Here is a 23,437-nt window from a genome sequence, read left to right as displayed (position 1 = left end):
GGCTGTGTTTTCAGTGCTTACAGAACCCTTATCTCAGGGAAATTAATGTGCATGGCCCTTGTTTCACACAATATTTTGCATCCTTCCCACTGCTTTTCCTCCCTTTTGCTTCCCTGTGCTCAGCCTGTGGGTAATTGGAAGGAAAAACAAAACAAAAAACAAAGTGCTGTAGGAATTGGGTCCTCTGCAAGCTGAGACCTCAGGCAGGCAGAAAGCCCTGAGAGGGATCTGTCAGCTTTGATGCTGACATTAAGGCTGAGGTGTCAAATGATTTCTGATTTCCTCACACTGGGAGCAAGTGCAGGAAGCTGCAGGATGCCACTTGGTGAACACTGACATTTCCTGGCCCTTGCTGGCTTCTCTGTGGAGCTGATCTGGGATTTTGGCTCTCCACAACAACCCCATGGGGAGCTCCAGGCTGGGCACAGAGTGGTTGGAGAGCAGCCAGGCAGAAAGAGACCTGGGAGTCTGGATTGCCAGGAAGGTGACCATGAGCCAGCAGTGTGCCCAGGTGGCCAAGAAGGCCAATGGCATCCTGGGCTGGCTCAGGAACAGCGTGGCCAGCAGGTCCAGGGAAGGGATTCTGCCCCTGTGCTCAGCTCTGGGGAGGCCACAGCTTGAGTCCTGTGTCCAGTTCTGGGCCCCTCATTTTAAGAAGGATGTAGAGGTCCTGGAACAGGTCCAAAGGAGGGCAACCAGGCTGGTGAAGGGACTCGAGCACAGACCCTATGAGGAGAGGCTGAGAGAGCTGGGGCTGTTCAGCCTGGAGAAGAGGAGGCTCAGGGGAGACCTCATTGCTGTCTACAACTCCCTGAAAGGAGGCTGTAGCGAGGTGGGAACTGGACTCTTTTCACAGACGACCTTCAACAAGACAAGAGGACACAGTCTTAAGTTGTGCCAAGGGAGGTTTAGGTTAGATATTAGAAAGAATTTCTTCACGGAGAGGGTGATTAGGCTATGGAATGGACTGCCCGGTGAGGTGGTAGATTCTCCGTCCCTGGAGACATTTAAAAAAAGACTGGATGTGGCACTCAGTGCCATGGTCTAGCAACTGCTCCGGTGGGTCAAGGGTTGGACTAGATGATCTCTGAGGTCCCTTCCAACCCGGCTAATTCTATGATTCTATGATTTTCTCTGGGTGCAAAATGTGGCTTTTTCCCCATGGGGCTTGGGAATGCACAGCTGGGATGGGACCTTCTGGTACCAACAAGATCCCTTCAGGGATCAGCTCAGGTCACTGCTCTCACCTTTTTTTATTTTTAACCCTTGTAGATAATTTCCCTTTGCTTGAGGCTTTGTAAAAAAAAATCAGGAGCCTTAGGTTACTGTAGGGGTGATTCTCTCTGTCCCATTGCCCTCCCATTTCCCCTTTTCTGCTATTCACACCTGCATGGGGGGAATTGGCTTCTATAGAGAGAGGTTAAGGATGGTTAAAAGAGGTTAAAGAAAAAAGAGTGAGGTTAAAGATGGTTAAAAGAGGTTAAAGAAAAAAGAGTGAGGTTAAAGATGGTTAAAAGAGGATAAAGAAAAAAGAGTGAGGTTAAAGATCTCAGTGAGATCCACCAAGGATCTTTCTTTTCATTTTCCCCCTCCATAAAAGGTGCTGTCTCTGCTTCCACATGCTCAGAAGTGCAGGAAAAAGTGCTCTGCAAGGGCAGAGTTGGGACTTACTTCAAGCTGTAAGGTAATGACTGATGTATTCATCAGGTTAAATACTCTAAAATATATTCCTAGGTCTTGCAAAAATTCTCTGACTTACAAACTGCTTGTATAAATATGGATGACTGCCCCAAAATGGTGGTTTTTTATTCAAATTCTCATTTAAGTTTTCCCATTCTTGAAAACTGGAGATAGTGGAGTGACAGAATTAGGTACAAGCAAAGCCATGGATAAATACCCTGAATCTATGAATATTGCACTGGCTCTGAGATGCACATTTAAAGAGTGCCTCAAGATATTATCTTAGAAAATATCTAACATATATATATTTATATATATATGTGTTATATATAACATATATATAACAAGTGCAGAACTTGACCTGGTAGTGTAAAGCAGGTGCTTTGGGAACTGGGTTAATGGCTTTCCAGCAAGTTTATGTGCTTGCCCCATCCAGGAAAACAAATGCATAGGGACTGGAAATGGGGGAAAAAATAAAAAAAATAATAAAAAAATAAAAATAAAACCCTTGGATTTCTCAGGAGGTTTCCTGGGACCTGTGAAGAGGTGAGCACTTGGGTGGCTCAGGGCTGGCAGGAGAGCTGATGTGACAGCACAGCTGCTCAGGTGCAGGGGGGATGCTGCAGAGGAAGGGGTTAAATGCTCAAGAGACAATAAAAATGCAAGAAATAATAATTTCAGGCATCTCTAATAGAGTCTCTTCAGCCCTGACAAACCTGTGTCAGCTGGCAGAGAGAAAATCCTAAATACCATAACCAACAATAAAGTATTTCTGTATAATGAGCCTCTTATCATAGAACTCTTTTTTTGGTCACATAAAAGGATTTGGGGAGAAAAAGTAACATCTTGGAAGTTCACCTATACTTCAGTGAAGATTTTTATAGGCTTTTAATGTGAGGGAAATGGTTGCTACTTATTTTCTAGCAGGCAATGGTACTGCAGGTAAAACCCACTGAGTGCTTTGGGAGGATGGGTTGTGATTTTGGATTAAAAACTTCTTTGTGGAAACTCCTATTGGGGAAAAAATCTTTTAAAGGGCAGTGCATAAAGATAGGGTGATTTGTGGGATCTGGAGATTTAGTTTTCTTTTTGGCCACTTGAGCTTTTCCCTAAAAAGGAGAAGTCTCACTGAAAGTACCAAAAGTGTTCTTGATAAATGCTGCTTCTTGAGGTGTGCAGCAAGAGTGCTTGAAAGCTGAAAACAGCTTAAACTCAATCATGCTTTCATTGTCTTTGACTTCTCTGGATTGTAGCCAGCTGGCTGTGAAGTTATCTTAAAAGAGAGAAATTCTTTAATTTGGAATCTGGTAAAATTTTGATGAATGAATAAGAAAAAGAAATTGAAAGCAAAATCCACAGGTATTTTGTTGAGAGGAAAAAAGGAGAAGTTCACAGAGTTAAATTTCACAATTATGTTATTATATAGATAACGAAGCCAGCTCTATGAAATGCAAATGATGTAGTGATTAAATAATCTGTTTTCCCATATCTAAACTAATTAAAGGTTCTGGTTTCTTTATCTGTGAGTTTCCCCCTTTCCTCCATTAGGTGCTTCTCTATTTTACAGAGTGTTTTAGCTCCTCAAATGAAGGTGCAATAATTACTGATTTTTGTGCTGGGGTCTCTGTGTCACTCAGGCACCTCCTGTGTCCTTAATGGGAATTAATTTCATCCAGGGAATATTCCCCTGGTCCTGGGAGCAGGGATGCTGCAGATGGGGTGATCCCTTCCTGACCCCAGCACTGCTTGGGTCTCTTTCCCTCTGTTGAGTGAAATGGAAAGATGCTTTTATGGGTTTGCCAGGAGGCCTAAATGAGGAGTAAAAAGGATAAATGTTTGCATTTGTGTTGAATGTACTCTTTTTGCTGTCTGCTACATTTAATTAGAGCTGGAGTTCTGCAAGGGATTTTTTTTCTGCTGTGCTCTGTTGGATGGGGAAGCTCAGAGGGCTTTGGTTTCGGGTTCCTTTGCTGGGCTTTCCTCTCAGCTTTGCAGTGTTACTGTTCTTCTAATAATTCACAATACAGAATCCTGCACATCTATTTTGTGGCAAGAAATCTTAGGGGATTTTATGAATTTTCAGAAGGTATCTTGGGGGCTGCAGGTTCCCTTCTTCCTTCTCTTTCCAGGAAGAGAGGAGAGGAGAGGAGAGGAGAGGAGAGGAGAGGAGGGGGTGTTGAGTTGTTGCCTGTGTTAATTAGAAAATGACCAGCTGCTCATCAAGCATCAATGCAGTAATTAATGTCACTTGATGCCATGTGGCAGAGCTTGGCAACCCTGAGGTTCCAAAATGTTTTGGAGTTGTATTAAAGCTGGGTCTGTTTCTGTTCTTAACTCTGCCACAGATGCAGCCCTTGAGCAAACATTTTCCCCCCTCATTCCCTGGTTCTCCTTTTGCCCTGACAATTCTGCTGCCTTTTCACAGGCAGCTCAGGTGCTCAGGGGGTGGGGGACATAGGATCACAGAATCCTAGAACTGGCTGGGTTGGAAGGGACCTCAGAGCTCATCAAGTCCAACCCTTGATCCACTCCCGCTGCAGTTCCCAGCCCATGGCACTCAGTGCCACATCCAGGCTCTTTGGAAAGATCTCCAGACACGGAGAATCCACTACTTCCCTGGGCAGCCCATTCCAATGCCTGATCACCCTCTCCAGAAAGAAATTCTTTCTCATCTCCAACCTAAACCTCCCCTGGCACAACTTGAGACCTTTTGTGCCCTCTTGTCTTGCTGAGAGTTGCCTGGGAAAAGAGCCCAACCCCCCCTGGCTCCAACCTCCTTTCAGGGAGTTGGAGAGAGTGATGAGGTCTCCCCTGAGCCTCCTCTTCTCCAGCCTCAACACCCCCAGCTCCCTCAGCCCTTCCTCACAGCACTTGTGCTGGATCCCTTCACAGCCTCCTTGCTCTTCTCTGGACCTGCTCCAGCACCTCAATCTCCTTCCTGAACTTCCTGAGGGGCCCAGAACTGGACACAGGACTCAAGCTGTGGCCTCCCCAGAGCTGAGCACAGGGGCAGAATCCCTTCCCTGGACCTGCTGGCCACGCTGTTCCTGAGCCAGCCCAGGATGCCATTGGCCTTCTTGGCCACCTGGGCACACTGCTGGCTCATGGTCACCTTCCTGTCAATCCAGACTCCCAGGTCCCTCTCTGTCTGGCTGCTCTCCAACCACTCTGTGCCCAGCCTGGAGCTCCCCATGGGGTTGTTGTGGCCAAAGTGCAGGACCCGGCACTTGGAATGTTGAACCTCATCCCGTTGGGATCATCCCAACTCTCCAGTCTGTCCAGGTCCCTCTGCAGAGCCCTCCTGCCTTCCAGCTGATCCACACTCCCCCCAGCTTAGTGTCATCTGTGAATTTGCTGATGATGGACTCAATGATGGACCTGATGGAAGCAAAACCATCAAGTGCAGAACTTAACCTGGCCAATGAGGGAAGAGAATGTTCATTTGCTGAGCTGCAGAGCTGGTTAGACCTCCAGGCTTAACAAAAGGAAAACAGGAGCTTTCCTTTAATTAAAGTTAAAGCTTCATTACTCTTGAGTAGATAAGAACTTAATATGAAAATATCTCTGCTATTCAGAAGTAGCAGGATCTATTGCAAGTCGTGTGTGAATCATCCCTAATTAAAAAGGAGCTTTTATTACAGGGCTGTCTGAGCAGGGACAGGCTCTTCTTTGCAAGCCTCTGAGCTGAGGTCTATTAGCTGTTCATTAGCTCCATTAATTTCAGTATTCTGGAAAAGCTGCAGGTGGGCTTTGCCTGAGCAGGAGCTGCAACAAGCAAAGTTGCCACTGGAAAATCAGGGCTTTGCTTCCAAACCTTTTTTTCAGAGAAACACCAATTTTAGGCAGAAAGTATCCCTTCTGTTAGCCAAGAAAACTGCACACCTAAATCCTTTTATGTGGAAAAAAAAAATAAAAAAAAAAAAGGATGGGCAGATTCCCTGAAAAATCTGGAAATCTGGGCTGGCATTGACCCTTCTGTGTGAGCTGCTCTGTGAGCTTCAGACCCTCTTTTTGCAGCCAAGGCATCACCACAACTGAGAAGTCAAAGCACCAAAGGAGACCAAATCAGGTCCTGAAGCTGAGGGCAAAGGGACTGGAAGATGCTCAGTGTGGCTTCATCATCTCCCTACCAAACAGGTTACTGGGTCTGATGGGAAGTGAGGGAGAAAAGAAAATTAAATGTGTGTTTTCTACACCTTGAGGTTTAAAACAGTAAATGAGAGCTGGTAATAGGAAGTTGTGTACCCAAGCAGTAATGTGGCACCTTCAGCAGCTGCCTCAGCATGTCAATAATTCAGCCCCAGCTGGATATGGATTCAGCAGGCAGCATTTAATAGTGATGAAAAGAATTTATTGTGTGCCTGTTGCTTTGTAGAAAACACAGTGAAAAGGAGAGTTCTGGGGTGTCTATGAGGAGTGTGTTTCCCTCTAAGCCCTGGTTGGGTCATGGCTTTTGGTCACTGAAGGTTTAGCAGCACCTGCCCACCAAGTGAGACCCAAAATTCAGAATACAGCCTGGTAAGAAAGAGTGTTCAAGCCATTTAGAAATGTTCTCAGGATTATTCTAAACCTTCTGTTCCCACCAAATTCAGAATATTCCCCCAAAATTCAGAATACAGCCTGGTAAGAAAGAACATGCAAGCCACATAAAAAATGTTCTCAGGATTATTCTAAAACTTCACAGGGAATTTTGAGAATATTTTCTCTTTCTTTGCTAAGTTGTATGTGTATTTTTTGAAAGCTGTTTTACCTATCTCCAAATCAGACTCTTCTGCTGAGCCACAGGCTTTAAAACTTCAGTGTTTTAGAAGCTGTTTAGATCTGTGCATTTGGCAAAGCTATATTATATTATAGTATTTATCCCAGGATTGCTTAGCTTCATTCTTTTCCAAGTAAAAAGCCTCAAGAAGTGTCCAAATAAAGCTCAGCTCAAGGTTAGGGTAAAATTCAGATGTGGTTCTGAGGGGGAATTTCTCACAGTCATTTTGAAGTTGTCACCCAAACAAAATCCCAAGTTAATGCTTCAGAGAAATGGTTCTTTATCAGGGGAAGAAATGCTCTGGTAGAGCATCTGACCAAGGTCAGTTTTGGCCACTGTCAGTTCCAAAAGGCAGAAGAATAAAAAGGCCCTTAATAAATAAGTAAATAAATAAAACCCCACAACCAAACAAAGCAAAAAACACCCCACAATTTTTTTAAAACTCCCTAAAACCCAAGGTCCTTGAAATCCTCCCCTTGGCCAGATAAAATTGCTTTAATTCTGTCTGGGCAGGGTGGGTGACACCCTGCCCAGACACCTCTTCCCCAGAAGAGGAATGAGCATCATCAAGCAACCTCATTTTTCTTCCTGTGCTTCCCAAATTGGCAGCATAACAAACTTCTCTTTGTCCTCCACCACTGATTTCCCATGTGCCTGAGAATGTAGGTTATTATCTGGAGCTCTGATCCAGGGCACTGAGACACAGGGAAGGGCCAGGGACAGAGAGGTTGACAAGTGCCTGGGTTGGTTTTATTCTCTCAGTCCTTTCACCAAAAGCTGATCTCCTCCTCCCTTTTCTTTTCTAGCCACTGCTTGACATTTTTTCCTGTTGAAGGAGCATTAGAAAAACCAATATGCACGTTCACAGTGGGTACTTAGAGCAGCCTGAGAAAGAAACATGTCTTTGTCCCAGGGCAGGTCAGCAGCTAGAGTAATTCATCATAGCAGTAATTCATAGCAAGAAAAGCTGCTTTAGAGTAGTAAAAATCCCCATCCAGCCAGCAGAACCACCTCCCAGCCTGCCTGAGGAGAGGGAAGGAGCCTCAGGTCCTGTTACAAGTTAGCTTTTTGCTATTAAAGCCAGAAATAATTCACAATACTCTGGTCACAGTGGTCTTTCTGGCTCCGAGTGCTTGAAGGATTTTGTAAAAATCCAGGAATCTTGAGGCTGTCTTTTCAAATAACACTCTTTTCAAAGTCACATTTTCTCTGATTTTTATTTTTTTTTTTTAACTACTTTTCAGCTGCTGTTGTGCATGGCATGTGTGCAAACATCTGTGGCATCAGAAAGGCTTTGCTGTCTGGAGGATCTGGAGGCTGTTGGGGTTTCAGATTTTTATAAATAGCACCAAAGCCAAAGCTAAGGAGAGAAATTTCCTGGCAGCAGAGAATTAGGAATTGTTAGCAAAGAGACAACTGCAGCCTGGTGTAGGAGAAGGGGTTGTTCTGCATTAAAAGGAGGGTGGAAGTTTGGCAATCACTGGGCCAAAGAAGGATCTGAAGGAAAGGATTTGGCTCATTCCAGCTGCCTGTAGTTAGACACCTACCCAAAATTAACTTCCTAGGCTCCTTTTGCAGCCAGTGCAAAGGCATTCTAGAAGAGAAATAATCCCAAAAGAGCCAAAAGAGGAGATCCCATGATATGAATAAATGAACTGGTATTACATGGCATGACTGGGTTTATGCTACAATTAATTGTGCATTTTAATGGCCCACTGATGAGACCCAGCCAAGCTGCCAGTCTGGCAGGACTCATATGGGAAGTACCCTGGTGCCCTGTGTGTCTGTGATCTGTAGTGTTCTGCTTTCTGTCTGTCCCTCGTGGTGAGTTCCAGGTTCCTTTCAAGATGGGAAAGGATCTCCTGAAGTCACTGAAATGCATCAGAGGTTTAAATTGATTTGGGATGACAAGTTGGTGTGGGTTTGCCAGCCTGGTTGTCCTTAGGTGAATCAAACATGGGGATGGGAGGTTCTGCTTGTGCTCCTCAGACCTCATCCCATGCTCCTGTTCATCCCTGTGGGCTCAGCTCCTGGTGGGAGCCTCTGGATATGGTCCTGAGATCCTGCACTGCTCTGAGCTGACACACAGGGAGCTCAGGGCGTGCAGATCACTGAATGTCAGGGGGTTTGGAAGGGACCTCTGGAGATGATGGAGTCCAACCCCCTGCAGGATCATCCACCCAGGAACACATCCAGGGGGTTTCAAAGCCTCCAGAGAAGGAAACTCCACAACCCCCCTGGGCAGCCCCTGTGCTCCATCACCCTCACAGCCAAGAAGTTTCTCCTCATGTTGAGCTGGAACTTCCCATGTTCTGGTTTCAACCCATTATTCCTATTCCTAGACACCCCCAACCAGGGATTGTCCCCTTCCTCTTGCCCCCCAGCCCTCAGCTATTGATGGACATTCAGAGACCCCCTCTCAGCCTTCTCTTCTCCAGGCTGAACACCCCCAGGGCTCTCAGTCCTTCTTCCCAGCAGAGATGCTCAAGTCCCTTCAGCATCCTCAGAGCTCTCCCTTGGCCTCTCTTCAGTAGATCCCTGTCTCTCTGCAACTGGGGAGCCCCAAACTGGATCCAGTATTCCAGCTGTGGTCTCCCCAGGGCAGAGCAGAGGGGTAGGAGAACCTCCTTGGGTCTGCTGGACACTTTTCCTGGTGCCTCAGGACATATTGGAATTCCACAGGGACCCCAAGGGCTTTCTCCTTGGAGCAAACCACGATGCTTGGTGTTTCCCAAGCAGCTCAGAGAGTTCTATCCCATCACAATGTCAGGATGCTTGAGAGGAGGTGGGAGCAGAGTCCTTTTTTTTGTTTGTCCCCTTCCCACATCCCTCCCAGTTTCTGGTCTTGTGACATCCTGATGCAAACTGGTGTAGCTCTGCCAGGAGAAGGGGATGGAGGCAGAGTTAGTACTGGTTCCAGTTTGTCAGCAGCAAAATGGGACCTTGGGATTTATTCCTTTAGGTGTCTTAAGAAATCATGACGTGGTTTTATAAATATCAGATGAATCCAAACTCATTTTTTTGAAGGTTAAAATGATTTTGCACTACTGCTTAGTTTTGGGTTTTTTATTTTCAGTTTCACACCTTGTATTAGAGACTGAAGGAGGGGGTGTATCAACACTTCAGGCTCTTTGGTTTGGGTTTTCTTTTCTCTGCTTGTTTCTCCAGCTTCTGTTTCAGAAAATAGGCAGGGAGAATGATGCCTGTGACCTGGAGTTAAATACTGTTAGCAATCAGTTAAAGCAGTCTTTTAAAACTTGTCCAAGAAGAAATAAAGAAAACAAAACAAACAAATGAAAAAAACCCACAAAAAACCCCAAACCCTAAAAGAACAAACTCAAAAGCAAAGGAAAAAAGAAGCTAATGCTCAAGATTTCAAGAGTAATTTGTTTTGTGGGGTTTTTTATAATTTGTTTTGTGGGTTTTTTTATACTTTCTTTATGACTCTGACTTTTCTGGTGTCTGAGAAGGGGAAAGGTGCTCAGAAAACCTTAAGCCTGATTTTCAGTGGGTGTTGGGCATATTTTCAAGCTATCCCCTAAGTGGTTTGCCCTGCCAGTTCTGGTGCCCAGCAAGGTAAATCTGAAAGCCTCATCAGCTGAGTCTTCTTTTGACATCACTCCCAGCTTCTCCCTTTCTGTAAATGCAGTTGACCCCCCCTGGACTGAACTTCTGGGCTCTGGGCACTGAGTGAGGATTCTGCAAAGTGCTCCATGCCCAGAGGGGGAAAGGATTTGAAGCAGAAGAAGAGGATTTGAAGAGGATTTGAAGCAGGGAGATGACTGGAGAGCAGGGCAGGTGCCAACCTTTTGGGTCCTTGAGTTTTATACTAGGAAATTTCTCTTTAATTCTTGTTAAAATGAAGAACTTGGCTGGCCTGCCTGCACTCTGGCTCCTTTCTGGCTGAAAAAAAAACCTGGATTTTCTTTGCTGGGGAGATGAGATTCTGGTGGGAATGAGTAAGAGGAAATCAGTGCAGTCTGTGCCTCTGTTCCCACGGAGGGTTGGGATGTGCCTGGTTTTGGTGGGTGCCCAGGAGACACAAACACAGCCAGAGAGTTTAAGGTCCTCCAAGGTTGTAGAAAATAGGCTCAGGTATAGAGAAGGATATTAATTTAGGTTATTAATTTAGGTTTAGCTCAACTAAACACAAGGCTTTTTGCTTATCTAGTTTGCTTTTGTACCTTGGTGTGTAGTTTTCTTGGCTAATGGAAGGGATACACTGCCTAAAATTGGGATTTTCCTGAAAAAAAGGTTTGCAAGCCCCACTCTGCATTTGTCTCTCTCTTGGGATTCTTTTGTCTGGCTTTTCTGCTGGCTGCACTGTCAGTTTGGATTGCTGCTGATGATTAAAAGGAAAATCCCAAGGTTTCAGCACATCCTTCATGCATTGGTTTCTCCTGCTAGGTGTGTGCTATCCTTTAGAGCCTCTCATGGGAAATTGTGCCTCCTAACCCCATTTCTAATGGCTGAATTTCTTCTGAATACTGTTCAGAGCTGGTCTGAGTAAACAATAAACATGTGCTGTCCAGCATGAAGTTTTCCTATCCCATTTTGTGTTGTGTGATGGTCACTCAGCCTGGGTCCTCCTAAATAATCACCTGATAGAACTGCTCATAGTGAGGTTACCCAGTAGCATCCTTCCTTTCTAGCAGGGTGCTGTCCTTCCAGCCTTTTCTAGAAGGGAAACTTTCCAACTTCCTATAGCAGAAAACAGTTCCAGGAGAGCAGTAGGATTTCCTGCTGCTTATCCAAAGGCAGGAAAGCAGCACTGCATGTTCAGCACTCCTCTTCTACCCTTTTGGAGTAGCAGCTTATGGGATATAAAGGAGATTTGGGGTGGGTTTTGTGTTCTTTGCCTTATACTCCTGCCTAAGCCACCAAAAATCCAGCATGCAGCATCAGCCAAGAAAGCAAAATTTTGTCAGAGTGAAACCCTCTGCCAGGTGCTGAGGACTCCATCAGATCTTGGTCTCTTGTCCTGGAGCTGCTGGCTCTGCCTCCATCACTCTTCCCCCAGCAGAAAGCAGCAGCAGCCACGTGTCCCCTGGGTGTTCCCTGCCTGAGAGCTCTGGAAATATTCCCACTCCAGCATCCTGTGAGCAGTGGGTGTTCAGGAGGGATGGAACAAGTGTATTTTTAGGCAGCTGCAGTGACTGAAACCTCTGCAGCCCCAGCAGAACATGAGCAGCCAGGGTTTGCCCTGCCACTGCCACCAGCGTTGCTCTGATCTCATCTCTTGAAGTTGTCTGCCAGAGAGAGAAGAACAAAAGCCAAACTTCCCATCTCAGCTGCTTGCAGCCCCGCAGAGTGCTGGCTTCAAATCTACCAAGAGCTCTTTTTGGCTCTTCAGGCTGAAGAACATTGGAAGCTGTTGATGGAACCCACTGACTGGAGAGTCATCTTGTTCAGCAAAGTGGGTCCTTCCAAAGCCAGGCATCCTCTGCTTGCTCCATTTGTATTTAGACTAATACCTTTTTTTTTAAAATTTTTTTTAATTTCTTTTTTATTTAAAAAAGAGAGAAAGAAAATAATAGAGTGAAGTAAGTGGCCTGGGCCAGATATTTAACCAGGGATGGCAGCTGGAAATGCTGGGACCCACACTGGCACGCTTCTCTAATGAGATTAAAAATCCCCCAGGGATCTGGGACTGGGGTTTTGTTGTTGTTGTTGTTGTTGTTGGGTTCTTTTTTGGTTTGGGTTTTTTTTTTAAGAAACATCAATAGGAAAAAATAATCACCTCATTTGTTTATTGAGGAAAAAGGAGCCATATGGAATTGTGTCCCTCTGAGAGCAGGACAGAGCCATCACAGCCAGTCCCAGGCACTGCTCCTTCCTCTGCTCTCTGCTGTCCCTTGGAGACCTCAGCTCTTCCTCCTGATTTTCTGTAACGAGGGCATAAATGGCACAGTGTAATTCACCTTCTCTGCAGTGTTGTCTCTGGGGTCTCCATCCTGGAAGTCTCATTTTCCCTTTCTCTGCATGCCCTGCTCTGCTCATCCTCTTTGTCTGTGGGCTCTGTGCCTCTGCTGCTTCCTTGCTTCCCCCTGAATTTTATTCTGCTTTTCTGAGGGACCAGATCGAGGAGGCAGAAGTAAAACTGATTGCATTTGCAAGGAAGATGCCATCAACTCATGTGGTTTTTTCTTTTTTTTTTTTTTTTACTAACTTTGCTGGAGTAGCCAAGTCATTCTGGGTTTGCTCAGAAACTGTTGAGTCATTTACAAGAAATAAATAAAATGAGGAGGTTATTTTGGAACCAGGGCCTGATGTTCTGTGTAATGTAGTAACACCAGAGTTCTCTCTGTGATTTTAGCACCCAGCTTGTGGTAGGAGCCTGGGACTTGGGTGTTCTTCCATGCAAACAAGTAGCTCAGCTTCTTTCTCCAGCCCATCTGTGTCCTTCCTATGGGGGGGACACCAGAACTGGACCCAGTATTTGAGGTGGGGTCTCACAGGAGCAGAGCAAAGGGAGCGAATCACCTCTCTTGAGCTGGTTTGATTAAACCATAAATGCCAAAATACTATTCTTATTAATTTCTGTAGTGCTTTTCCAGTTCTATGTGTAGTGTGGGGAGCTTCAGACAGCACAGAGGGACCAAGAACTTGTGGAGGCATCAGGTGGTGGCAGGCACAACCCCTCAGCAAAGCCCAGACGTGGAATTAAAGCCCAAAATGTCTCTTTTAGAGCAGACTGAGTGGGGCAGTGCTGTCATTTAACCTCCCAGAGCCTTCCCAGGCAGCAGTGGTGTCAAGTCTCCCTGGTCCTATTTATCCCAGTCCTTAATAAGGCAGCAGAGCCCTTCCCTTGCCAGGGGAGGTGATGGGAGGGAGGAAGGTTTGGGTGCTCCTCAGTAGCCAGAAAGGGAAAGCTGCCAAGGACAAAGAGCCTGAGCTGTGCGTGGCAGGCAGAGAAAGCTCTTTGGATCACATTGTGATTCATTATTTTTCTGGGGAAAAAAAAAAAAAAAAAGAAAGAAAGAAAGAAAAAAAAAAATTCTGATGATGTTGGTGGGGTGGGGGTGCAGCTGTAAGTCTGCAGGCTCCCAGCCCTAGAGAGCAGCTCCAAATTGCAGCCTGTAAATAGATGTATATATTTAACCTCTGAGAAGGGCTGGAGCTCCCTGCTGCAGCACAATAAAATGGTGTTAGTTACCAGTGAGCCTGCATGGGCTGTGCTGCTGATGGGAAGGGAGGGGGGAATCTGGGAACAGGGGTTTGAGCTTTATTTATTTATTGGGGGGAATCTGTGTGCAGGGTTTTGAGCTTTATTTCTTTATTATTTATTATTTCTTGGGGGGTAATCTGTAAAACAGAATTTTGAGCTTTATTATTTATTGGGGGGTAATCTGTGTGCAGGGGTTTGAGCTTTATTTATTGGGGGTAATCTGGGAACAGGGTTTTGAGAGCTCTGTCTGGTTATTGGGGGTAGTCTGGGAACAGGATTTATTGATTTATGTATTTATTATTTCTTGGGGGGTGATCTGTAAAATAGAATTTTGAGCTTTATTATTTATTGGGGGGGAATCTGTGTGCAGGGTTTTGAGCTTTATTTATTTATTGGGGGTAATCTGTGTGCAGGGTTTTGAGAGCTCTGTTTATTGGGGGTAGTCTGTGAACAGGGGTTTGAGCTTTATTTCTTTATTATTTATTATTTCTTGGGGGATAATCTGTAAAACAGAAGTTTGATCTTTATGATTTATTGGGGGGTAATCTGTGTGCAGGGTTTTGAGCTTTATTTATTGGGGGTAATCTGGGAACAGGGTTTTGAGCTTTATTTATTGATAATTTATTGAGGAGTCATCTAGGAACAGGATTTTGAGCTCTATTTATTTATTGGGGGGAATCTGGGAACAGGGTTTTGAGAGCTCTGTCTGGTTATTGGGTGTAGTCTGGGAACAGGATTTATTGATTTGTTTGTTTATTTATTATTTCTTGGGGGGTGATCTGTAAAATAGAATTTTGAGCTTTATTATTTATTGGGGGGGGAATCTGGGTACAGGGTTTTGAGCTTTATTTATTATTTATTATTTCTTGGGGGTTAATCTGTAAAACAGAATTTTGAGTTTTATTATTTATTGGGGGGGAATCTGGGAACAGGGGTTTGAGAGCTCTGTCTGGTTATTGGGGTAGTCTGGGAACAGGATTTATTTATTTGTTATTTATTTATTATTTCTTGGGGGTAATCTATAAAACAGAATTTTGAGCTTTATTATGTATTGGGGGGTAATCTGGGCACAGGGTTTTGAGCTTTATTTATTTATTGGGGGTGATCTGTGTGCAGGGTTTTGAGAGCTCTGTTTATTGGGGGTAGTCTGTGAACAGGGGTTTGAGCTTTATTTATTATTTATTATTTCTTGAGGGGTAATCTGTAAAATAGAATTTTGATCTTTATGATTTATTGGGGGGGTGATCTGTGTGCAGGGGTTTGAGCTTTATTTATTTGTTGTGGGTAATCTGGGAACAGGGGTTTGAGCTTTATTTATTGATAATTTCTTGGGGAGTCATCTAGGAACAGGATTTGAGCTCTATTTATTGATTGGGGGGAATCTGGGAACAGGGTTTTGAGAGCTCTGTCTGGTTATTGGGGGTAGTCTGGGAACAGGATTTATTGGTTTGTTTATGTATTATTTCTTGGGGGGTGATCTGTAAAATAGAATTTTGAGCTTTATTATTTATTGGGGAGGGGGGTAATCTGTGTGCAGGGTTTTGAGCTTTATTTATTTATTGGGGGGAATCTGTAAAAAGGGGTTTGAGGGCTCTGTTTATTGGGGGTAGTCTGTGAACAGGGGTTTGAGCTTTATTTATTATTTAATATTTCTTGGGGGGTAATCTGTAAAACAGAATTTTGAGCTTTATTATTTATTGGGGGGTAATCTGTGTGCAGGGGTTTGAGCTTTATTTATTTATTGGGGGAATCTGGGAACAGGGTTTTGAGCTTTATTTATTGATAATTTATTGAGGAGTCATCTAGGAACAGGATTTTGAGCTCTATTTATTTATTGGGGGGAATCTGGGAACAGGGTTTTGAGAGCTCTGTCTGGTTATTGGGGGTAGTCTGGGAACAGGATTTATTTATTTATTTATTATTTATTATTTCTTGGGGGGTAATCTGTAAAACAGAACTTTGAGCTTTATTATGTATTGGGGGGGTAATCTGGGTACAGGGTTTTGAGCTTTATTTATTTATTGTGGGTAATCTGTAAATAGGGGTTTGAGGGCTCTGTTTATTGGGGGTAGTCTGTGAACAGGGGTTTGAGCTTTATTTCTTTATTATTTATTATTTCTTGGGGGATAATCTGTAAAACAGAAGTTTGAGCTTTATTTATTTATTGGGGGGTAATCTGTGTGCAGGGTTTTGAGCTTTATTTATTGGGGGGAATCTGGGAACAGGATTTTGAGCTTTATTTATTGATAATTTCTTGGGGAGTCATCTAGGAACAGGATTTTGAGCTCTATTTATTGATTGGGGGGAATCTGGGAACAGGGTTTTGAGAGCTCTGTCTGGTTATTGGGGTAGTCTGGGAACAGGATTTATTGATTTGTTTATTTATTATTTCTTGGGGGATAATCTGTAAAACAGAAGTTTGAGCTTTATTATTTATTGGGGGGAATCTGTGAACAGGGTTTTGAGAGCTCTGTCTGGTTATTGGGGTAGTCTGGGAACAGGATTTATTGATTTGTTATTTATTTATTATTTCTTGGGGGTAATCTATAAAACAGAATTTTGAGCTTTATTATTTATTGGGGGGGGTAATCTGGGCACAGGGTTTTGAGCTTTATTTATTTATTGGGGGTGATCTGTGTGCAGGGTTTTGAGAGCTCTGTTTATTGGGGGTAGTCTCTGAACAGGGGTTTGAGCTTTATTTATTATTTATTATTTCTTGGGGGGTAATCTGTAAAACAGAAGCTTGAGCTTTATTATTTATTGGGGGGGTAATCTGGGCACAGGGTTTTTTATCTTTATTTATTTATTGTGGGTAATCTGTGTGCAGGGTTTTGAGCTTTATTTATTGATAATTTCTTGGGGAGTCATCTGGGAACAGGATTTGAGCTCGATTTATTTATTGGGGGGGAATCTGGGAACAGGATTTTGAGCTTTATTTATTTATAATTTACTGGGGGGGGGAATGATATTTTGCATAGTCCCCAGGACTAAAAAATAAACAGATAAATAAATGTTCAGAGCTTTCAGCTCCTGGCCTCTTCCAGCCCTCTCCCACGAGACAGTTGATTTATATTGAGATTTTTTTTTCCCCCTCGTCTCTGACCACCCCAGTCATTCTAAGAGGTTTGAAAGCCCCAGCTAAAAAAGGAGAGCAGTGCAGGCTGTGCACGGATTGGGCAGAGCAGGGGATTATTTTATTTTTTATTATTATTGGTGTTTGCGGGAGGGGAGCGCGAATACTGCTGAAGGGGAGCGCAGCCAATATTGATCTGAAACCTGCGGGGCTCTCCTTGCCAGCCCTGATTATGCAGACAGGGGCAGAGCTCAGCCTGATTGGAGGCTGGAAGACTTGAGGAGAAGGGGGAGAGAGAGGAGCCCGGGAGAGAGCTGGAACCACTGGAAGAGCAGAGGAGAGAAGGAGAGCAGGGGGTGCCCAGCGCCTTTATGCCCCCCTTTGCCAGCAGCTCCCATGGCCGGGGCAGCCTGCCCCTCGCCCAGCTAGCTGTGCCTGCTTGCCCGAGCAGCAGAAATCCTTTGGGAGGATCTCCTGCCCCTGGATGTAAAGGAAGGACAATGGGGATGATGCTCTGAGCGGTCCCCGGCGCTGCCTGCGGCTCCTCCCTGCTCCAGCCGGGCCGGGGCGATGGACATGAACATGAAGAAGTTCACGGTGCGGAGGTTCTTCTCGGTTTATCTCCGCAAGAAGTCTCGCTCCAAGAGCTCGAGCCTCAGTAGATTCGAGGTAAAATCGTGTCCCTTTCACTCTGTTACACGGAACTCACCCGGTGTTGGGTGCTGGGAGAGATGTAAGGGAACGCCTGAGCTCAGGGATGGGAGAAAAGAGTTAAAGCTGAGCTCTCCCCGGAGGTGGGGATGTTCGCACCTGATGGGCTTTGTTTCAGCCTAATTCAGGGCTTTTTTCCTCCTGGGTAGGGTTCAATGCATTGCATAATGGCTTTAGTGTGTTGCTAAGGATCCGTCTCAGCCCGGCAGGGGAGGAGGAAGCCGGTTCAGGACATCGTGAAGTTGTAGGAAATAATTGGGGGACCACTGAAATGAGCAGGAATTGGGGAGCCTGGTTTGCAGGAGCCTCGTGTTTCAGGCTCCCTCCCTTGTGCACGTCGAGTTCTTTCTCAGCGAGAGGTTTCCAAATAATTAATCCTGGTTTTCTGGTGCCTTTTATCCACACGCGACGTGAGACAGGGATTTTCCTGCCTGCCCGTCTGGAGGTCCTCATGCTTGCAGGGATTATTTGCATTTCTCTTCTCTCTCTCGCATCTTTTTTTTTTTTTTTTTTGGGTTTATTTTCTGGTTTGCTGATTGTTTGGTTTTAATTTTCTTGCAAGGAGAAGCTGTTTCTGCGGAGCAGGGGGACGATGTCAGATTAAACCCGGAGGGGTTTAGCAGTGAGGGGAAAGGCAGGCGGCTCAAGTCCCGGGGGTATTAAGGAGATAGAAATGTGGGAATGGGGTAGGAGCAGGATTTCTGCCTCCTTTCCTTGAGCCATTGTTCTCCAGCCCTATATTTGGAGCCGGCAGGATGTGAGATCAATGGAATAGATGTCAGGGATATTCATCTTGGGCACTTCACCATCGCTGAATGATCTGCAGCCTCGGCGCTGAGACAGAGGTGGAGGGGACCCGATTCCCCTCTGCCTCCCCTCTGGTTGCTGCTGCTGCACTTCAGGTGCCCTCCCAGGAGTTATTCTGCCTTGCACACCGGCATTCCCAGGAGCAGGAGTCGGTCTCCTGCTGTGGGAATGCATTTTAATGTCCAATCCCCCGAGTTCCCTACTTAAAGCCGCAGGTAACAGCTCCAGCACCGGGTTCTTCATGTGGCATTGCCCAACCAGGGCAGAGCAGGGGGCTTGGCTGGTGGGGTTTGCTGTGCTTTTCTTTATTAACTCTTTAAAAACAACCTTCTTGGAAAACGGCCCTGTAAGGCACTTCGGTTTTACTTCTCTCACCATGCTATGCATTTAAAACAAACCCATAAAGGGGAGTTTTCAAACACTGCTCCTTGCAAGTCCCTCTGGGACTGAGGGCAGAGGGGGGAACCCTTCCTTTTCCCACTCAGAACCCAGCCCTGCAAAGGCTGAGCTGAGGATGTTCCTCTGTGCATGCACTGAGCCCAGGGTACAACAGAGAGTAACCCCGGATTACACAGAGGAGTAACCCAGAGGGGCTGAGCAGCCCCAGGGCACTGCCCCAGCACCCAGGGACTCGTTTGACAGTGTCACAGTCTGGCACTGAAACAGATGACAACTCACTAATTGCTTAATTTACTGAGCAGTGTAACAGGAGTGAGCAGTACAATCAGCATTTGTAGCAGGTCAGACCCTCATTTGATGTAATAAATAAATAAATATATATATATATATATACAGTCCTTACAATCCCTTTGATCATCAGGATTGCATTCTATCTATTGGACTTTTTCAATATCTGTGAAATAGTTTCCCCTTACATGACTTGTCCTGTAATGATTTATTATTTTTTCCTGATTTTTAAAATAATTTGCTTCAAGAAGCAGCCTGGTGTGTCTGCTGCCTCACACGGGCACTCAGAGCCTTGCCTCCTTCTCTCTTCCTTGACTGGGCAGTAAGCACCAACTTTGTGCAAAGTGACTCAGGATTTTAATACAGCAGGGAAGAGGGGTTGAACCAACCAGGAAGGAAAAAAATATTCATAAAACCTATTCAGCTATTGAAGTGGGAAAATCAGCAGAGCTGGGGAAAAACCAAAACATGAACATGGAGCCCTCCCTGTGAGCTCCATCCCTGAGCCAAGCAAAGTGCAAGGAAGCACATTGGGGGTTGGAAATTTAGAATATTCTTCTTCCTCCTCATATGCAGCTGCTTTTAAAGAGGCAGAGGGTGTTACAAGGTGGAATGAGTGGCACTAGAATAAAAGTGGGGCATTTGGAGAGGACAGAGGTGGTGTTGGTGTGCTCAGTGTTCCTCAGCCAAGAGGAGCTGTGGTGCTGGGAAATGCCCTCTGGAATTTGGAAAGGTTTTGGTGTTCCTTGGTTGTGTGGGGTTTTTGTTGTGGGGTTCTTTGGGCCAGAGGAGAAAGAAGGTTGAGGGGTTTAAGCTACTCCTGGGTCCCAGCCTTTCATATCTTTAAATTACCACTCTTAGCATAGATCTGGAATGCTGTTATATTGGTTATTAATATCCTATGATTAATTGCTTTTTCACCTGGGGTGTTGTGCTAGGCTTGGAATTCACTCACATGACTTACAGAGCCAGGGATAGAGATGCAGAAAATGACTTAGCAAATCACAGCTTGTGGCTTGCCCTTGTCTTCATGGTTTCCAGTGCCAGCAGCAGTGCTGTGCCCCAGACAAGAAGTTCCTTGCCCCCTGTAGGAAGGTGGCTTTCTCACCTGGTCCCACTGCAGGAGGCAGAGCACCCTCTGTAAATGAGATTTTGTTTCATCTTGCCCAAAGTGTTTGCTCTTTTTGATCTTCTGGAGAACCTACCTGAAACTGGAACTTACTCAGCTATGCTTTTGGGTTTCCAGTTTCTATTGTTTTTCAGCACTTCCTGCATTGTCCTTCATTTATAGGGTATTTAGGGATGGAATTTCATTAAATGCACAGATTTGCCCTTCTGCATCCACCTTCCTGAGGTCAGCTGAAAATCCAGGCAAGCCAATGGAACTGCATGTGTGCATCCCAGGGAAAGGCTCTGGGTTTAGGGTTCTCACTGAGTGGTGAGGAATCCGGATGTGAAAAGCCCAGGAAAAAGCATGCAGAGTGTGGAGCTGCTGCAGACTCTGAGCCCCAGTGGAATGCATCCTATGGCAGTGAGCAATATCCCTTGATTTATAACCCCAAAGTTAAATATGCCATTTGGATGAGCTGGGAGAGACCTAAGCATGCAAAGAATTTGAGTGTATTTGTTCCAGTGATGCAGAAGCCTTTCTTGGGTTGTTTGGTTGGGGTTTTTTTATTATTCTTCCTTTAAAAAAAAATATTTAAGACACTGACTGATGAAACCACTTTTGGGACACATGTCTTTTTGGTCCCTTCCACGTCCAGTGTAGTTTTAATTAGTTCTTTTTCAGTTTTTGTTCTACTGGTAATGGTGAATCCAAATTCTGTCTGGTCAATGAATGGGGCTTTAGAGATCTTGAAAATAATTCCAATATGATTTAGAGCTTTCTGTGTCTTGGCAGAGGCAAAACCACCTCTGGGGGACTCAAGTGTTGGGTCCTCCTTGGGCTCCAGGCCTGGCACATGGGCAATGGCAGCAAATCTGTGCAGAGGAAATGGCCCTGGCTTCTGTGATACTTTGTTCTGGGAGATTTTCAGTTCTAATCTTCAGCTCTGATTCTGATTTCCTAAAGGCTGGAGTTTACAGCAGCCTCAGGAGAGCAGCCAGCAGCTCCCAGCAGGGCTTCACTTGCAGACACTTCAGAACCCTTCTGTGCTGGTGAAATGAACAATCCTCTTCTCCAGCCACTACTCCATCCTTTATCTACCTTTTTTTCTTATTTTTTATTTTTGGTAGATACTAACATTGGAGATGAATATATTCTTTCTCCCCAAGGTGAGCCAGAAAGAGGCAAAAGAAAGAACAGAGCTGATGGGGATCAGCCCAAGATCAATTACATGAGGTGCAAGTCCTGAGGCAGCCTTAGAGGGTTTTTTTTTTATTATTATTTTTATTCCCTTGGTAATGATCATCTGTGTGATGTCTGTTCTGGTTACAGCAGAAGTTACTGACACTATTGTAGTCTGACTTCCCCCAGCTGCAAGCAAGTCTTTTTATGAGGAAATGCTCCAATTCTCAGGGTCTTGCTGGGGGAAGGGAGGCAGGGAGAGCAGGAGGAGCATGTAGGTCACTTGAGGAGCCAGGAAATCCAATTTCCAGGCTCATTTTTTAACTTGCTGTGTCATTACACAGAGTTCAGACCTCTGTGCCCTGCACGCACCGTTTGTAAAATTAAAATTTTGATGCTTATTCAGGTCCCTTTAATAGCATTGTACCTACTTGCACTGGTTTGGTGAGGAGGGAGCCTGCTCACGTGTGTACACCTTCCTGAGAAAGAAATTGCCCCCCAAATCCTTGTGACTTATCCCAAAATAAACTCCCTTGGACCTCGGACCTGCTATGTGCTTCCCCTGAGCCTCAAATTAACTGCTGAGCTATAGAAAGAAAAATGAAGCAGGAGGATGTTGGGGATAACTTGTGCACAGGAAAAAAAATCAACAGAATTGCCAGGAAGGTGACCATGAGCCAGCAGTGTGCCCAGGTGGCCAAGAAGGCCAATGGCATCCTGGGCTGGCTCAGGAACAGCGTGGCCAGCAGGTCCAGGGAAGGGATTCTGCCCCTGTGCTCAGCTCTGGGGAGGCCACAGCTTGAGTCCTGTGTCCAGTTCTGGGCCCCTCAGGAAGTTCAGGAAGGAGCTTGAGGTGCTGGAGCAGGTCCAGAGAAGAGCAAGGAGGCTGTGAAGGGATCCAGCACAAGTGCTGTGAGGAAGGGCTGAGGGAGCTGGGGGTGTTGAGGCTGGAGAAGAGGAGGCTCAGGGGAGACCTCATCACTCTCTGCAACTCCCTGAAAGGAGGTTGGAGCCAGGGGGGGGTTGGGCTCTTTTCCCAGGCAACTCTCAGCAAGACAAGAGGGCACAAAAGGTCTCAAGTTGTGCCAGGGGAGGTTTAGGTTGGAGATTAGAAAGAATTTCTTTCTGGAGAGGGTGATCAGGCATTGGAATGGGCTGCCCAGGGAAGTAGTGGATTCTCCGTGTCTGGAGATCTTTCCAAAGAGCCTGGATGTGGCACTGAGTGCCATGGGCTGGGAACTGCAGCGGGAGTGGATCAAGGGTTGGACTTGATGATCTCTGAGGTCCCTTCCAACCCAGCCCATTCTGGGATTCTATGAAAAGTAGGACTGGGAGGGATCTATAAAAACCTTGGTCTGGACTCCCCCTGCTCCTCCTCCTCCTCAGGCAGCATCAGCAATATCTGAACTATTCCACCAAGCAAAGATGTTCTCCTCCTAAGGAATTCCAGAGGTAAATCCCTGTGATCTGCCTAGCAGGGTGTTTTACAGCATTACCCTCAGTGTCTGAGAGTTTTGCTCGTGTCTGACACCAGTTTTTCTTACAGCAATTTTAAGTCTGTGTCTTCTTGTAAGCGTGGAAAGCATCTTGTTTCCTTGCCTTGCCTGCAGGCTCCTCAGGCATCTGAAAGCTTTCCAGGGCTTCTTTCTCAGTCTTTTCTGGGAAAATGTTTCTTTTCTCCTTGATGAAAGTTTGGGACTTTCAGGAGCAGGACCCTGTGCCAGTCCCAAGGACCCTGTGCAGGAGAAGTTCTTCTTTTGGGTGCTAATGGTCCATTGTAACTATTTTATTCCAAAGCACCCTATCCCACCAAAGACTAGTCCCAGGGGTCATTTTTTTCTCTATTTACACCATCTAGATGGCTAAAACATGTCATTTTATTCTAGGGGGTAGCTCATAACCTCTTGGCCTGGATGATGCTCAGGGGACTGAACTCTCCTGCACCTCTTTTTATTATCAGCATTTAATTCCCTGCTGGTGGTAGGAGAAGGACTCCTTTAGGGTTGGCTTTTTGCCTCTGCATCCTCAGAGACAACTGGAAATTTTTCTAAAGACAGACAGAAATCAAACCAAAACAAAAAAAACCCCAACAAACACCTCCCTGTGCTTCTTTAGCACTCCCTGCAGTAGGAATCCTTTTCCTCTAAATAACTGCTGGTCATTGCCTTTTGTTCACTTACCCAGACTTAGAGTCCTGCAATCATTCTGTGGAAATCTTTGCTGCTCAGAAAGGTCCAGAGCCCTGCAGGGAAGCAGCAGTTC

The 23,437-nt window shown here is 45.3% G+C and overlaps 1 protein-coding gene across 1 annotated transcript in view; it reads left to right on the top strand.

The window, feature by feature from the left end:
* Positions 1 to 17,045: 17,045 nt before the first annotated feature.
* RPS6KA2 (ribosomal protein S6 kinase A2) overlaps positions 17,046 to 23,437 on the top strand; it is a 118,918-nt gene continuing 112,526 nt past the window's right edge. The window contains exon 1 of the mRNA XM_030446676.1: positions 17,046 to 17,349. Coding sequence (XP_030302536.1) covers positions 17,251 to 17,349 — 99 coding nt within the window. The 5' untranslated portion in view covers positions 17,046 to 17,250. The remainder of the gene's footprint in view (positions 17,350 to 23,437) is intronic.

Source organism: Calypte anna, chromosome 3 (genome assembly GCF_003957555.1).
Source record: "Calypte anna isolate BGI_N300 chromosome 3, bCalAnn1_v1.p, whole genome shotgun sequence".
NCBI classification, from domain to species: Eukaryota; Metazoa; Chordata; class Aves; order Apodiformes; family Trochilidae; genus Calypte; species Calypte anna.
This window is presented reverse-complemented; position numbering and strand designations above follow the sequence as displayed.